General features: G+C 42.2%; 1 protein-coding gene across 1 annotated transcript; it reads left to right on the top strand.

Annotated features, from left to right (window-relative positions):
- The first annotated feature begins 789 nt into the window (after positions 1 to 789).
- LOC117477886 (chitin synthase chs-2-like) lies at positions 790 to 15,639 on the top strand. Its single transcript, XM_034124681.1, is given in 23 exon segments — positions 790 to 872; positions 3,474 to 3,609; positions 6,468 to 6,656; positions 6,790 to 7,666; positions 7,879 to 8,062; positions 8,189 to 8,284; positions 8,598 to 8,702; positions 8,704 to 8,760; positions 8,867 to 9,041; positions 9,180 to 9,281; positions 9,395 to 9,536; positions 9,632 to 9,832; positions 11,051 to 11,166; positions 12,143 to 12,311; positions 12,463 to 12,642; positions 12,747 to 13,025; positions 13,140 to 13,311; positions 13,408 to 13,442; positions 13,557 to 13,621; positions 13,830 to 13,940; positions 14,017 to 14,231; positions 14,326 to 14,419; positions 15,248 to 15,639. Coding segments are annotated over 23 exon segments (3,852 nt in total). The 5' UTR covers positions 790 to 846; the 3' UTR covers positions 15,374 to 15,639.
- The last annotated feature ends 414 nt before the right edge of the window (positions 15,640 to 16,053 follow it).

The raw sequence follows: 16,053 nt of genomic DNA, 5'->3' as shown, positions 1-16,053 counted from the left end.
ACCTGGAGTAAATTCACAAGCTACCCTTCAGTATACAAAGTCATTAAAACTAGCTGCACCTTTACCAGCTTTGATAACACTTTAATGATCAATATTTATAATCAAAATATATGAAATATATTATTCTGAAATGGACCAATCCGCAGAATGAGTAGTTTTACTTTTGGTACTTTAAGTATATTTTGATGTTAATACTTTTGCACTTTTAATTTAATACATTTTGAATGCAGGACTTTGACTTGTAACAGTGTATTCCTACACTCAGGGACTTTTACTTCAGTACAAGATCTGAGTACTTCTCCCACCTCTGATAATATGAAATAAAAACAACAAATAAATCATAATGTATTAGGATTGATTAAGGTAAAACCTATGGTGGGGAATTAACAAGCCATCCATAGATAAAGTGTGTAACATTGTTATAAAAATGTTAAATTAGCTCCACTGTTACCAGCTTTAACCTGAAACTGAATAACACACAATGAATCAACGGGGCCATAATTCAATACTAAAATACAAATTCCTCTGAAATGATACCATTCTCTATAAGTAGTGCTTTTTCTTTTGGTACTTTAAGTAAAAGTTGAAGATAATACTTTTGTATTTTAACTTAATAAGAAAGAAATACTTCACAGAGCATAATTTCTGACACTGAAGTAATGCAAGGTGCTACTTGTATTTAAAGTCAACATCTGTGTACCTTTATCCGGACTGAAGAAAGCTGGAACAAAAATGGGGAGTGGCGTTCTAAGGAATATCTCTCAGACAGGTGCAGATGTCACAGTAGGTATTTAAGTTAACACACATCACAACCAGCACCCATTTGCGAACAGAAAGGAATGAGGGATGGAGAGCGACAGAGATATTCACAAGTAAGTTCACACACTATCATTATTATTTGTATTTGTTTTTTATACTTCAGTTATATAAGATCATTTCTAGCAATCATCAATCATTTTATATATGAAATAATGTCAAAATTATGAATGATCAAAAAGCCAGTACTTCTGTAGTTGCAGTTATTTATATTTCATGTTAGTTAAATAAGGTAATTTAGTTACGCACTTATTCAAGCAGAAAGGGGTTCTTATTTAAAAAACCATATATCATGAATTATTTATTATATATGTATTAATTATTATGAATAAGTAGTTTAAAGCATAGTAGTAGATATGTATTCAACGCTTCTTCTTTTTCTTCATCATTATTATTTGATTAAATTCAAACTGTGTTATGTCATATTTAAATTTATTTCAGTTTGTCATTAACTGGTGTGGGTTAGAGATTCAAGTCATCTTTTTTTTTTTTCAATGTATTGAACATGTTAAAAACAAAACACATAAAATAAAAGAAAAAAGAAAAATATTAATAAAAAGTATGAAAAATAACAAAATACCTTGGGGTTTTCAAAGTGTGGGAAGGTGAGCCTCCCTTCAGAGAACATAAGAACAGCCGCGCCCCCCCTCCCAATTATTATTGCTATCATTATTATTATTATTATTATTATTATTATTATTGTTGTTGTTGCTATGATGCAGGGTTCTATTTCGTATATGGCTTCGCCCTCTAAGGCTATCGCTATTGGGTAATCCCCCTGCGCACCCGTGCAGCACTGAAACACTTGTAGTCCACGCCCGCCCGCAAGGTGGGCCCCACCCTCGGGCTCCCTTCCGGTATAAATAGGAAGGAGGCCCGACAATCTGCTCCCTCTTTTCTTCAGCACCCCGTTACTGAAGCACAAGAGACACTTTCATTAACAGAGCAATCATGAGCAGCAATTGTGTGAGAGATTGTCCCTCATGTGGCTCTGGATACATTATGAGTTACGACCAGCACACGATGTGCGAATCCTGCCTGGGGCCAGAGCACGCGTACGCGGCTCTCAGCCAGCAGGTCGCATGCACACACTGTGCCCGTCTCCCCTCGGACGACAGGAAGCGAAGAGCGGACGCTCTTGCTGCTGCGGCCGAGGAGGACGATTGGCCCGTCCAGGCTTTCGAGCCCGTGGACGGCGGCCTCATGTCCCTGGAGCCGAGTGCCAGGCAGGTGTCGGACGACTCCTACCCTGCCTCCCTTCACGGTTCACCGTACGGTTCTTTGGGGTGAGACAGGCCAACGTGATCGCCAGATGGCGCCCTACGTTGGCCTCCCCCAGGGACCAGTATGTCGCCCGCCAGGCCGACCGGGTGCACCAGTGTGCCTTTCAGGCGGCGGCGGCGGCGAACAACATCGCGCTGCTCTCAAACTCGGTGGTGACGCTGGTGGAGCGGTCCACCACCTTGGCCGCTGATGAATCGGAGGAGATCGGCAAGGCGGCCAGCACGGCGCTCACACTGTGCGCGTCCGTCGCTGTCTCCCAGGCGAGGATCGCCGCGTGGGTGACGCAGATTCAGCGCCACCTCTGGCTGCAGCAGGCGTCACTTACGGAGACGGCCAGGAAGGTGCTTCTGGACGCTCCAATCAGCCCGGACGGGCTGTTCGGACGGGCTCTTTTTGGTGTGAACGTGACATAAGGGGTACTAACGGAACTAAACGGGGAAAGTACGGGGAAAAGTACTCCGGTGTGAACTCGCCTAATGACACTGGTAGCGATCGGACAAAATGAGTGTTGTTCAGTTTGTGTGTTGTGGAACATGCGTGTACGTGCATGCAAATATACCAACCACACACCCAATTACAATTGCATGTTCAATTCACTACACTGGAAGTTAATAAAGTTGTTAAAGTTGGAACAGCCTGTGGACAGCCGTTCTTCCTTGCATGTCAGTCGCCGACACCTTCTTACAGAGGACAGGCAAATCTAGCTGCAGCACGACCCGTATATTTTCGCAAGCCGTGTTCTCAACACATATTTTTTTAACATTTTTAACATTTTTAACATTTTCAACATCGTGGATAAATCCTTATATGCTCCCAGCAACACACTGAACGTCAACTTTGCCTCCTTATTACACTCACCCCTACTTTAGTGGGAACAATGAGTCTGCGTATTTGATGCACACAGGATTAAACGCAGATCATCCTCTGGCTGCAGCCTTGACCGACACTTGCATTAGATCAAAGTCAATGCGGAAAACCTGCACTCACACAGGTAGGTTGAGGTGAAGGGAATGAGCACTTTTACAGCCTTTTTGGCAAGGTGGGGGAACTCGGTTTCCACAGACAGCCAAAAGTGTGCAAGTGTCACACTCACTTTACTCATCTTTTTCTCGTTATTGTTTTTCTCACGCTGCGCCTCCCCTGAAGCTCTCTGGCGCCCCCCAGGGGAGGCGCGCCTCACACTTTGAAACCCCCTGCCGTATAAGATAAAAAAAATAAAACTATTTGAGTATTTATTGGTATACTTTGTAAATTCTGTAAATCTTCTGTTTTGAATGTTATTATAATTACTTGATATATTTGCAATTGTTACTGTATATTTTTTATTTTTTATTTCCTACCTCAGACTTTGACATTGTGATGTTTTAATTTAGGAGTCCGTGGGATACAGCTCGAGATGTTCCCGACATTGAAGATATACAGACGCCATGGAAGCTGATCAAAATACTAAAGTTCATCTCTTTGTGGGTCGTCGCTTTGTTTGTGTTTGGATTGGCGCTGTGTAGCAAGGTTTGCCATTATCTATTTTTTCATTTTTGACATACTGTGAGAATATAAAGTTCATTTTGGTGTTGTAACTCAACTCATACGGATAATATTAAAGGCATGCAAAATGCACTTTTTTATGTCTTTTATACATAAATATGAGTCCCCGGTGTGTCAGGGAACTCACTAATGGCGCATTTCCACTACACGGCCTCGCTCGGCCTCGCTCGGTATGGCTAGGCCTCGTTAGGCCTTGTTAGGACTGGCTCACTTTATGGCGCATTTCCATTACAGTTTAGGAACTGGGGTAGTATCTATAGTAACGCAGTGTAGGTGGAGCCGTGACGTCATCTTCAATGAGAACCCCAGAAAAACAACATCAGCCGTTAGCTGTTAGCACTCAAGCTCACAGCTCCTCATATCTGTTCAGAAACTAGACAAAAGTTAAACAAGTACAAACCACAGACTGTCTGTGTCATGGCGAATACAGTCGCTGGTTTATTTATGTCTTGAAGTAAGAAGATATGATTCTACACTGTATTGAAGTAAACATGTATTGTTTGAACTGTTTTATGTAATCACAACGGTTTGGGTAATTATATATAGAATAGGAATGTTATTCTCACTTTTAAATTCACTGGCTCAGAGATTCTGTGTTTCAATACACCAACATCCTTCTTATCATCCATAAAAGCCAGATGCGGTCATTAAGTCGTTAAAAGACATCGTAAAATAAGTGGAGAAGAGTTTAAATGTCGGAAGGAGGGAAGGTTAGGTGAAAATATCCCCTGGGAAAGTAAGATAAGTAAGATAAGGTAAAGATAAACATTGACTTTTGACCTGGTGTGGTTTGGGATCTCACTCTCTGGTCAGACCTCTGATTGAACCCGGCCAGAAGCGAATCCAGCCAATCAAGGCACTTGGGGGAGGTGGTCAGTTTAAACAGCTCCTCCCCAGGGGTTCTCTGATTCGCTTGGGAGAAAAATGGAAGGAAGAGATGACCCATCTCCGCCCCAAAAGTAGATAGAAATACTGATGTTTGTGTGTGTAAAAATGCTTCTGGTCTGTTGAAAGCTGGTGCTAGAAGACGGTAAACCGCATCACAAACCTGGAGTCCATACTTCTCGTTTTCTGAAAGCTGGTCTGTCTACCTGTAAAACCGCATCACAGGCCTGAAGCCCGGAGTGCTCGAGTACTCTGTATAACTTGTATATGTGTTTGGTTTCCTACTAGAAGTAAACTCAGATAATTTGTTATAACTTTGATTCCGGTGTTTTCAATTCCTTTCTTAATTTAATAGAGATCCAGCCTCATCCAACGAACGGCGCGTAGCAGAGGTGTTCTGCTCCAACAGTCTGTATAGGCCGTTGTTGTGAGTCTGGACGGTCGGAGCATATACTGCGTTAGCTTAGCCGATCTCCATTCAGAAAACACGCATTTTCAAAGGTTTTTCTCCTGCCGTCTGTCTGCAGACTTGACAAAGCATTAATTCATGGTTTGTACTAACCGGTATCAGTATGTTGTTACGTCGGTATCATTTTGAAACTTGTATTACAATTAAATCACGGTCAAATATGTTCATCTTGTTGTAGTTGTAGCCCCCTTGCCAGCGATTCTCTCTCTAGTTTAGCATACTCAGCCCGACTCAGCCTGGTTGTTGGCCCGGAAAGAACCTCGATTTTATGGGGCCAGAAAAACTGTGAAATAGTACCCGATAGCCGGTACTACGCTAAGTGGAAACGCAACCAAAAACGGGCCCCGCACGGCTCGGCACGCTTAAAGCGAGCTCCGCGCTGTAGTGGAAATGCGCCAAAAGTGTCAGAAAACAAAACCCTCTCTCTTTTCCCCCCGTGCGCACATCTCTAAAAACGGGGGTACAACGGAGCTGATCCAGATTTGCTGCCAACATGACGTTATATCGGAAATGTGGGCTGGCTTTACACCCACGGCCCTATCAAAAACGTTGCTATCAGAAACAATGCACGACGTGTTTCGGAAGTAATATGGTCTTTGTTTACATTAGCAAGCATTGCTGATGGCCCGTCCACACGGCGGCGTGCGTTGAAGCTTCAAAGCTTCTCCCCATTCACTTTGAATGGGGTGATGACACGCTTTGCCGAACTGCATTGTCGGTTCGCTTTGCTCAAGTTGCTCGCTTCAAAAGTTGAGCAATGTTCAACTTTTGAAGCTTCGACGGAAGCGTCAGCTAATCGAATCATATGCCAGTACAAGCTCTAGCCAATCAAATTGCGTGATTGTGTGTCCGGGGCGGGAGATTCATGTGATTGGTTGTTGGTCGAGCTTCAGACACGCCCGCCGGCAAGCTTCAACGCACGCCGCCGTGTGGACGCAGCGTAACACTCAGAGCTAACCAGTACTGGAGAGAGTATGTGTAAAAAAGCAGGAAATAAAAAAAGGTACTCACGTTGTGGTAAACCCGCGAGAGAAAAAGCATTTGAGATCCATACTGTTTCAGAAATAATCCTTGATGTAGTTTGGAACATGATATGGCGTTTCATCACGGCACCATTTAGCTGAGTATCTGCCGGTAGAATTCTCCTGCATGAGCAGGCCTAAGCTCTGCCCACTCTTTTAATTTGTTTAGAGCTTTATACCCAGAATCAGCACTTTAGTAACAGGGCTGAAATAGAGGGATATGAGGCATGGCTAGAATGGGTGGTCTATTTGATATTTTGAGCAAAACACTTCATAGAGATGTTTTTATATATTTTTATATATCTGATACCTATAATATATGCCTAAAAATAGCATGATAGGAGACCTTTAAGTTAGGCGCACCAGGCTTTGTCTGTAGAGCAGCTGCCCTCAAGTCACTGTATAAACTAAACGTTTAAATGATTATAACTTTAACTCCGTTCCAGACTTCACTCCTCCTCCTCATCACCTTGTCCAACGAAGGCACAAAAACCCTCCAGGAGGACATGAAACCCATCGCTCTGCTTTGTATCGGCTGTGCTCTCATAACTCCCAGCGTCTTGATAGTTCTTAAAAGTCTCTGGAAGGCATGCTATAAAACATCAAAGCCGCCAAGATTATCAACTGTTGCCCTGGTAAGAACAGTCTCAACATGTCTAAACTTAATTTCATCTTTGACTGATGCCAAACACTGAGTCTGATGGGCATCCTGCCACTTTTCTTTATTGTGTAGTTATTTCTAAATTTCATCTGCTTCTTTTTTTTCAGGTTCTGTTCTTTGAGTTCCTTGTGGCTGGTGGTGCATCGATTCTTACTATTGTGGCAATGCCACATTTGGACATTGTGACCAACGTGACGATCCTGAACGGTGTAGCCGTCTTCTCTGCGCTCTTACAGATTATCACTCAGTGCACCGCCAAAGAAAGGAACCACTCCCTAGTCCCATCCATCACCGCCTTCTTCCTAATTCTGCTTGGTTACATCCTGTTCCTCTACTTGTACCTAACGAAGGATCCTACTGATAAACAGATGGCTATTTGGGTGGGTCTCGCTGTTGGTGGGTCCTTCTTGGTGTCTCTCAACTGGTGGGAGAGCTACTTCAGACTGATCAGCAAGAACAGCAACTCCGTCTTCCTCACGTCGCTGTTGAGAGACATGAAGAATTGCCAGAACTTACTGAACATCCTCTCCAGCCTGCTCAGGATCGTGGTGACTGCCTCTGTGCTCGGTGCCTATATCCCTTTAAACAAAATGGACTGGAGCATTGTGAAATCAATCCCAAGTCATGAGACAAAGATTATAGCCATCATCATTGGAGTCCAGCTGATCTCCTCTGCACTCTGCCACTGGTTTTCTCTGGTAGCCTGCAAGATGCATGCTCTGCGGCGATGCTTCATCCTGCCTCTGTACCTGGCCTCTTTGGCCGTCATGGTTCTGTTCATTGTCCCAGTTATCGTTTACTATCAAGACTACAAAACAGGTCTAAATGGCACTGCAATCAACTTCACAGGCTACTGCAGTGGAGTTGTAGATGGAAGGAACCAAAACCTGACAGGCAGTGTGTTCCAACATCTGGTTTATGATGTTACACACACTCTGTGCTTCCTGGACATGTCCAACATACTTGACATTGGCCTACTGACAGGTAATAAATTAGACCCTGGTGTAAGATACTTTGCATTCTTGCACATTTAAAACAAATAAAGCTATTATAAGTCCTAGTGGCCATGACAAGTCAACCTTGCAAGGCTATTGTGTTAGTTTGTGCTCAACTGTTCTATAAACCAAAAAATACAAGTGTTGGGATAATTGTTAAGTTCAAATTTTAAACTAATGTGTTTGTTAATCTTCATTCAGGTTCAGCAGTGTCCTGGTGGCTTGGCCTTGTCTTGGCCACTCTCCATCTGTGGTACCTCAAGGTGTTACGTATCCAGAGGACCCAGGACCTGTTCACCAGGAGGCTGTATGAAGGGACTTTTATAGAGCAGTCCTTGCTCCTCAACACCCGATACGACATCCAGACCAAAAACAGGATGAATATGTAAGTGTGTGTTTTTGGTTGTTGATTCTTCAAATAATCACAAGAATGAAATGTTAGGCTCTTTCATTTAAGCTGTGTTAAACTAACATTGTCTCTCCTCATATTTGCAAATATTGTCACTTGTAGTTCAGGGGCCTTGGATACGGTGATGGTGTATCTGTGCGCGACTATGTGGCACGAAAACTACGATGAGATGATGAACATCATTATCTCAATATTCAGGTATGTTTTTTTCCACTCCTGTGACTCTATCTATGTTGGAAGTGTGAAAATGATGTCTTTAAGAAATGGCATGAATTTAGTTTCTTGCTTTACAATTTTAAATGATCTACAAAATCAAAGTCATTCAGAGCCTCACACTTGGTTGAAAAGACAGAGAAATGTCCTTATTTGTTGCTTTCAAAGGATTTTATTTTCCAAGGTTTTTGTCCTTGAACTAGAGAGTTTTAGTAATGTTCTCTTAACCACAAATATATGCTGTATCAAAGTGGATTTTCTCACACTCCTTTTCTTTATGCTTCTCTGAACACTGCAGACTGGACAAGTATAGACCAAAGTACAATCCTAAGCATATTGATTTAACCTTTGAAGTCCATATCTACTTTGATGATGCATTCGAAAATGTGGAGGGGAGTCGGGGGGCGTCACCTCAACACATATGCACAGACCCTTGTGGAAACCCTTGCAGAAGTTTATGCGTAAGAACCAAATTCACAGGTCTAAATACAGCGTATTTATGTATTAGGTATACAAAATGTGTCAAGTAAAAAATGAATATCAATCCTTTTGATTCTCTTTCATCAGCATCTTCACCAGTATTGATCAGGGTTTCTTCAAAAAGAGTCAAAACATTCCCGATCAGAAGATCATTACTACGCCGTATGGGGGTCGTCTGGTTGTCACCATGCCTCATGGGAACAGTATCACGGTTCACTATAAAGACAAAGAACTCATCCGCCACAAAAAGAGATGGTCTCAGGTAGGAAAATAATAACTTATAGACCCCATAAGGAACATTAATGTGTATGATTTACAGTTTATATCAGTCCCTTGGAACACTTTTTGATGCCAAATGTTAGAACACTACTTAAATGAATAAACATTTTTTATTTTTTAGATCATGTACCTTTACTATCTTCTGGGCTGGAAACTTATGAGCAAACATTACGCACGCTTGCAGAAGGGAGGGGAAGAGGTCACCCTGAGAGCACAGGTCGAGGTGAGATAAGAGAAACATCTAAAACTTTAGTGGATAGTTTTATTAGATGAGCTCAACCGCTCATCAACATTATTTTGAAGTAAAAACTAAATGGAAAACAACTGTTCTGTCAGAAAGAGAAACGCAACACATACATCCTGGCGTTAGATGGGGACACAGACTTCCAACCGGCTGCTGTGATGCTGCTCATTGATCGTCTAAAAATGTACCCAGGTGTCGGGGCAGCCTGTGGCAGGATTCACCCCACTGGATCAGGTTGGAACATTGTACAATTAAGAACAACTAACAGTAACTAGCACCGAATAGATATTTGAGTTTAAGTTTACAATACCTCCATATTTTCCCTACAGGTCCTGCAGTGTGGTTCCAGAAATTTGAGTACGCTGTCAGTCATTGGTTACAGAAGACAGCAGAGCACGTGATTGGCTGTGTGCTATGCAGCCCCGGTTGTTTCAGCCTGTTCAGAGCAGAGGCGCTAATGGATGACAACGTGATGAAGAAATATTCCACCAAGTCCATGGAGGCGAGCAACTACATCCAGTACGACCAAGGTAATAAGTTATAGAGTGGCGAAGTCACGCCCATCTACTTCCGGTCCATGGGACCTTATTTCGGAAGAATTATGCATTGAAGTCAATGGGGAGAGAAAACGTATCTTTCGATCCCGTTTGAATTGTGCCATGAATTACACATATGATGTTTGTCAATCTTAAAAAAACATTTCCATGTCAAAAAAGTCACAGTTTGTCGTAAAACGGTTGAAATATAAGACTATGAAAAATACGCAACTAGAAAGACTACAAATCCCAGAGTCGCGTAAGTGATGTCACAATTGTTTTCCTCCACTAAGAGATAGCTAAGATCAGCGCCATATAGATAGAAGCCATATAGATAGAATCTATCTATATGGCGCTAGCTAAGATAAGATAACTTTAACAAGATGCCTGTGTGCTTAGTACCAGGTTGTTATCATACCAGCAATGGGTCTTGCTCGTTCTTTCGCTTCCCGTCTGATGAAAGGACCAGGAGTGGCTTGATCAAGTTAGCTACATAGCTAGTAGCTAGCACGTTAGTTAGCGTTACAGCCTTGTCATTTTTATTAGCCTTAACATGAAGTAACATTAAGTAACCCAAAATGTTAAACAGTAAGAGTAGTAGTCATATTTCGTGAACCCTTTGAAGAGTACTGTCACACCGGTGTGATCATTCTATAATACACAATATAAGCCCAGGGGAGAAAGGCTAACGTTAACGCTACATTAGCATCGGCGATCACAAATGGTTGACATTAAACATTAAAAAGACCAGGCATTTCAGAGAGAATCAAAGGAAGGCAGGCAGCTTTGCATGACATTCATAGTGAGGGTAGTCAATCCTTTTTTTGACAAGACGGCCATCTTGGTGACGTGTGTTATTGTGCGAGACCGGAGATGTAGTTCATTGAGCATTTCACACAAACAAATGTGTTACTTCACAGTTTTACGACATATATATTTGTTTTACTTGCAAAATTATTTTTTAAATTGACAAACATCATATGTGTAATTCATGGCACATTTCAAACGGGATCGAAAGATAATCTTTCTCTCTCCATTGACTTCAATACATAATTTTTCCGAAATAAGGTCCCATGGAGGTCCACCGGAAGGGGAGGGACTTCGCCACTCTATTGGATTGGACTTCCTGTCTCTAACTCTTGGTCTTGGTGATATCGTTTGGATCGGTCTTCCCCTCTGACAGGCATATCAATCAATGTATTTTCCGTGCAGGTGAGGACCGCTGGCTGTGTACTCTGCTGCTGAAACAGGGATGGAGAGTGGAGTATAACGCGGCCTCTGATGCCTATACCAACGCACCTGAAGACTTTAAAGAACTCTACAACCAGGTGAATACCTATACATTGTTTATATATTTACACATTAGAATCAAGGGATCTCTTTGGGTAGAGGTTGTCATTGAGACAACATTGTAAAAAACATCCTCCCCTCGGAAAAACCTCCTCCCCTCGGTCATGAACCTTGGAGTGACCTTCACTAGCACTTTTAAATTCGACAAGCAGGTCAGCACTGTAGTCAAATCCTGCTTTTTTAAAATAAGACTATTGGCCAAAACCAAGTCGTATTTATCTTTTAATGACTTAGAAAGGGTTATTAACGCCTTTGTTACCTCAAGACTGGACTATTGCAACGCTCTGTATGTGGGTATGGACCAGGCCTCAATTAAACGCCTGCAGCTAGTCCAAAACGCAGCTGCACGTTTGCTGACTGGCCACAAAAAGCGTGACCACATCACCCAAATTCTGGCCTCACTCCACTGGCTTCCAGTTCGGTTCAGAATTGATTTTAAAATCCTTTTATTTGTTTTTAAAGCACGAAATGGGCTGGCTCCGGCCTATATAGCTGAACTCCTCCAGCGCTACACCCCAGCCAGAGCTTTAAGGTCTGCTGACCAGCTGCTGCTGGTAGTGCCCAAGACCAGGCTTAAAACCAGAGGGCACCGAGCCTTCGCAGCAGCTGGCCCTAGGCTCTGGAACACTCTGCCCCTCCATGTGAGGTCGGCCCAGACCCTAGGGTTTTTTAAATCTACACTAAAAACACACCTCTTCTCTCTGGCCTTCTAGTTAGAGCGGAGTACGACTTCTGACTTTTCATTGTGTTTTATTTTAATTTTTTATATATATCTGTTGTAATTTATTGTGATTGTAGTAATGTGTTTTTATTACATGTACAGCACTTTGGCTCGACCAAAAATTGCTTTTAAATGTGCTTTATAAATAAAACTTGATTTGATTTGATTTGAGACATAACTCACACCAGTCATCGATAGGAATGGACATGCTAACTACTATATGCACATTTCAGCGAAGGCGATGGGGACCGTCCACAATGGCCAACGTGGTGGATCTGCTGGGATCTACAACCGTGATTTCCAAGAAAAACCCGTCCATTTCCAAACTCTTCATGTTTTACCAGCTCTTTGGCCTCGCCTCATCAATCCTGGCCCCTGCCACCATTTGCCTTATGATTGCAGGTTGGTGTTTTGATGTTTATTCTCTGTATATATTACTTTTTGACCTTTCGAGCAACTGTTCCCTGGACATATGATTGTCTTGTGAATATTAACATTTTATTTAAATGACTAAAAAAGTAAAATGTGTATTGCCTCCTTTTGTGTCCTCCAGGTACTTTTACCTTCATGTTCAGCTTGCATGGCAGCGCTGCCCTGGTTCTGGCTGTGATACCTCCTTTAATCTACCTGATTCTTTGCTTCTACATCAAATCGGACACTCAGATCAAGATTGCAGGCATCATGAGTGTCATATATGCATTCCTCATGTTGGTGGTGTCAATGTCAATTATTGGTAAGTTATATTCTACCAGGTATAACATACACATGTCATGTGTAGCGACTTCATTTGGAACTTTCAATTGTAAAAACCCTCCATGACTTCCTCTTTCTCTATAGGCGCGATGGTGAGGGACAAAACCATCCTGACCCCCAGCAGCCTTTTCGTTATTGCCATGGCGATGATTTACATCATCACAGCAATCATGCATCCTCAGGAAATCCAGCTGGTGTTCCACGGTTTACTCTACATCCTCTGCATCCCCAGCGCCTACCTCCTGCTTACCATCTACTCCATGGTCAACATGAACAATGTGTCCTGGGGCACCCGTGAGACAAAACCTGCAGCTGGAGCCGCCAAACCAGAGCCTGCAGCAAAGCAAACCAATGTCCAAAAAGGTAGATACCAGATCCACGAAAATAGTAGTTAATTATCATTCCACTTAAAATGCAATGTTAGATCTATTTTTTTGTTTGGGCTGACTTAACTGAAGCTGATCTTATCCCATACAGCGAAAAACACCTTCCAACAGCACTTCTCTTGGTGCAAATGCTGCAAGAAATCCAACCAGACATCTGGAGGTGGTGTCAACCAGGATAACCTGATCCCTGAGTCCCCACAGCCTGAACTCCAGCCCCAGAACTCTGTTGTGGAGGACGTGAGGATCCCAGAGCAGGAACAGAGGTAAGTCTTGAAGGTGGAACGGCGATTGAAAGGTAAATGTGCCAGGATCACAAAGGGTGAGGTGAGACTAATACTTTCTTTCTGATTGTGTTTCAGGCAGCTGGATCCTGTTTTCGACTCACCTACCCAAAGTGAGTCCAAACTATTTTACAAAGATCTGCATGATCTCTTCCCCAAAACATTCAATATCCCTTGCAAATCGGATATCATGTAATAATCTCCTCCTGTGTTATTCTTCTCTCTAGGTTGGTTGACACAACTACAGAGTGTGTCTCGTGATATGAAGCTGGAGGAGGACTCTCTCGAGAAGGTGTGTACGTCTTGTTTTATCAGGGTAGCACGATCAACTTCCTCCAAATTACATTGTCAAAATGAAGCCTGCATTATTTAGTTTCCAATGCAGGTGAAAACTGAGCTTGATGTGACATTTAGGCCTTTATCATAGTTTTTTTTACTGATTCTGGACATGCACAAATAACATGATCGTTAATTAAAGGGGTCTCTGTGTTTCTCCACAGGAGGAGGAAAGCTTCTGGATAGAGCTTCAGAAGAAATACCTTGAACCTCTGCTTGACGACAAAGAGAGACAGAAAAAGATTGTCAACGACCTGCGAGAACTGAGAAACAAGGTAGGTGTGGGGAGCTGGAATACTGACATCACTGTGCAATTACTCTTAAATGTACCTTATGTATTTAATTACACAGATAAACTTTGCATTCTTCATCGTGAACGCCCTGTGGCTGGTGGCAACATTTACCCTCCAGCTCTATGAAGCCACCTTCTCCATTGAGCTGCCCAAGATCAACCTTGACTTGGAGTATACCGGGGAAAATGTGAAAATCGAACCCATTGGCTTCATGTTCATTCTGGGATTTGCGACATCAGTTATAATCCAGTTCCTAACTATGTTCTACCACAGGTGACTTTAAATTAAATTACCTTGTTTTCCCTCAAAAGAGTTTTGTTAAAAGGATGTATTTTAATCTTCACCTTTCTTTTTTTTCTTCATCCAGAATCAATACTCTGATCCATTATGTGGCCTTTCTGGAGACAGAGACCGTTCAGACAAAATTTGAGACACAAGAACCATACCTGCCAGGCAAAAAGGTATTTACAACTATTGTTTTTTCATATACTACTATTAGACGCAAATATTTAGCATTGGAACAAGAACATTCAATATTCTTTCATCTTTGATTATTAGCAATTTACAAAGTGCTAGTACACACAACTTGGTGGGAAAGCTTAGTGAGGTTGAGCACTGTAATAAGTGATGTTTTCAACATCATGATGCGTCCAAACAACATACAATGCTACTTTTAAAATAGATATTTATCCACACAAAGGACACTATAGTTAAGCTGCTATTAAGAGAAAATAACCTTTAATTGCCATGAAAGACTTATCTTTAATTAATGAAGCAAAATCATTTGAATGATGGGACATACGCTTAAAGTTTGAGAAACCGTCTCGAGATACATTTTTTGTTATATTCCATGGAATGCTCTTAACATCCCGATAGCAATGATTATCTTAAGTGCTTTGACAAAAAATCCATAAAAAAATGTCATCTGTGGAAGCCGTAGTACTGTAAAAAGCACGACCAATCATTTTAGCCGGCCCGGCTAAAATAACTGGATGGCCTACCTGCCTGTCAGCCTTCCATCTGTGCACAAACTTATCTCGTGCCCTCATTGGTCATGTGCGCGTTCGTGTGTGTTGGAGGAGGGGCTCTATAAGGAAGTGGCAGATTTTCTCCGGTCGTGTATTTTCAAATTCTAGCGATCTCGAGCCGGTTTCTCAAACTTACATACCCTACCTTTAACCACACCCTTATGCGTCTTTTAATTGGACCAGAACAAATAGTTTTACAACCTGCCAGAATTGTTTCAGGTGTGGTGGCAATTAACGGATGTTTCTTTTGTTTTCTTCCAGGTCAGTTCGGTCTCCGAAACTGTCTCCACCTCCAACAACAACTATGACTCAGACTCAGACTCAGACTCTGATGTGTTTGATGATGATCTTTACACCAGAGATCAAAATGGAGCCACTCCGGTGTAAACACAGACTCTGTCTAAAAAACTTTATACCACTTTAAAATTACACTATATAGGCTTTACCAAATTGTCTTTAGTTTGTATATATTATTTATGTTTACGTAGTCAGGCACATCTTATTAATGAAGAGCTGTTATTGAAGGCAATTAAACACATTTCATCACAAAGTGGTCAACAGATATTCTAGATGAAATGGTTTATAAAATGTTTTTGAACATTTGAATTGAGAGGCAGATAGATCTGTACATCATCGGCATAGCAATGGAAGGGGATGTTGTGTTTTGTGAGAATTGAACCTAGGGGCAGTATGTACAGTAGAAAAAGGATGGGGCCCAGAATAGAGCCTTGGGGAACCCCACAGGTAAGAGGGGCTTTAGCAGAGGAGAAGGCACCTAGCTGCACTGAGAAGCTATACGGTCTGTCAGGTAGGACCTGAACCATGCAAGGTCAGAACCTGTGATGCCTGCGGACTGTTCAAGCCGCAACAACAGGATGCTATGGTCCACAGTGTTGAAGGCAGCTGTCAGGTCTAACAGCACCAGGACAGCTGGGCTACCTGAATCTAGGAGCAGATCATTAAAAACGTAAGGGCTGTTTGAGTACTGTGCATAGGTTTGAAGCCAGACTGAAACTTTTCATGAATGCCATGCGTGGTTAAAAAAGACTGCAGCTGGGCATAGACTA

The sequence above is a fragment of the Trematomus bernacchii genome, unplaced genomic scaffold, assembly GCF_902827165.1.
Source record: "Trematomus bernacchii unplaced genomic scaffold, fTreBer1.1, whole genome shotgun sequence".
In the NCBI taxonomy this organism is placed as follows: domain Eukaryota; kingdom Metazoa; phylum Chordata; class Actinopteri; order Perciformes; family Nototheniidae; genus Trematomus; species Trematomus bernacchii.
Note: the sequence above shows the minus strand (reverse complement) of the source record. Positions and strands in the feature narration are given on the sequence as shown.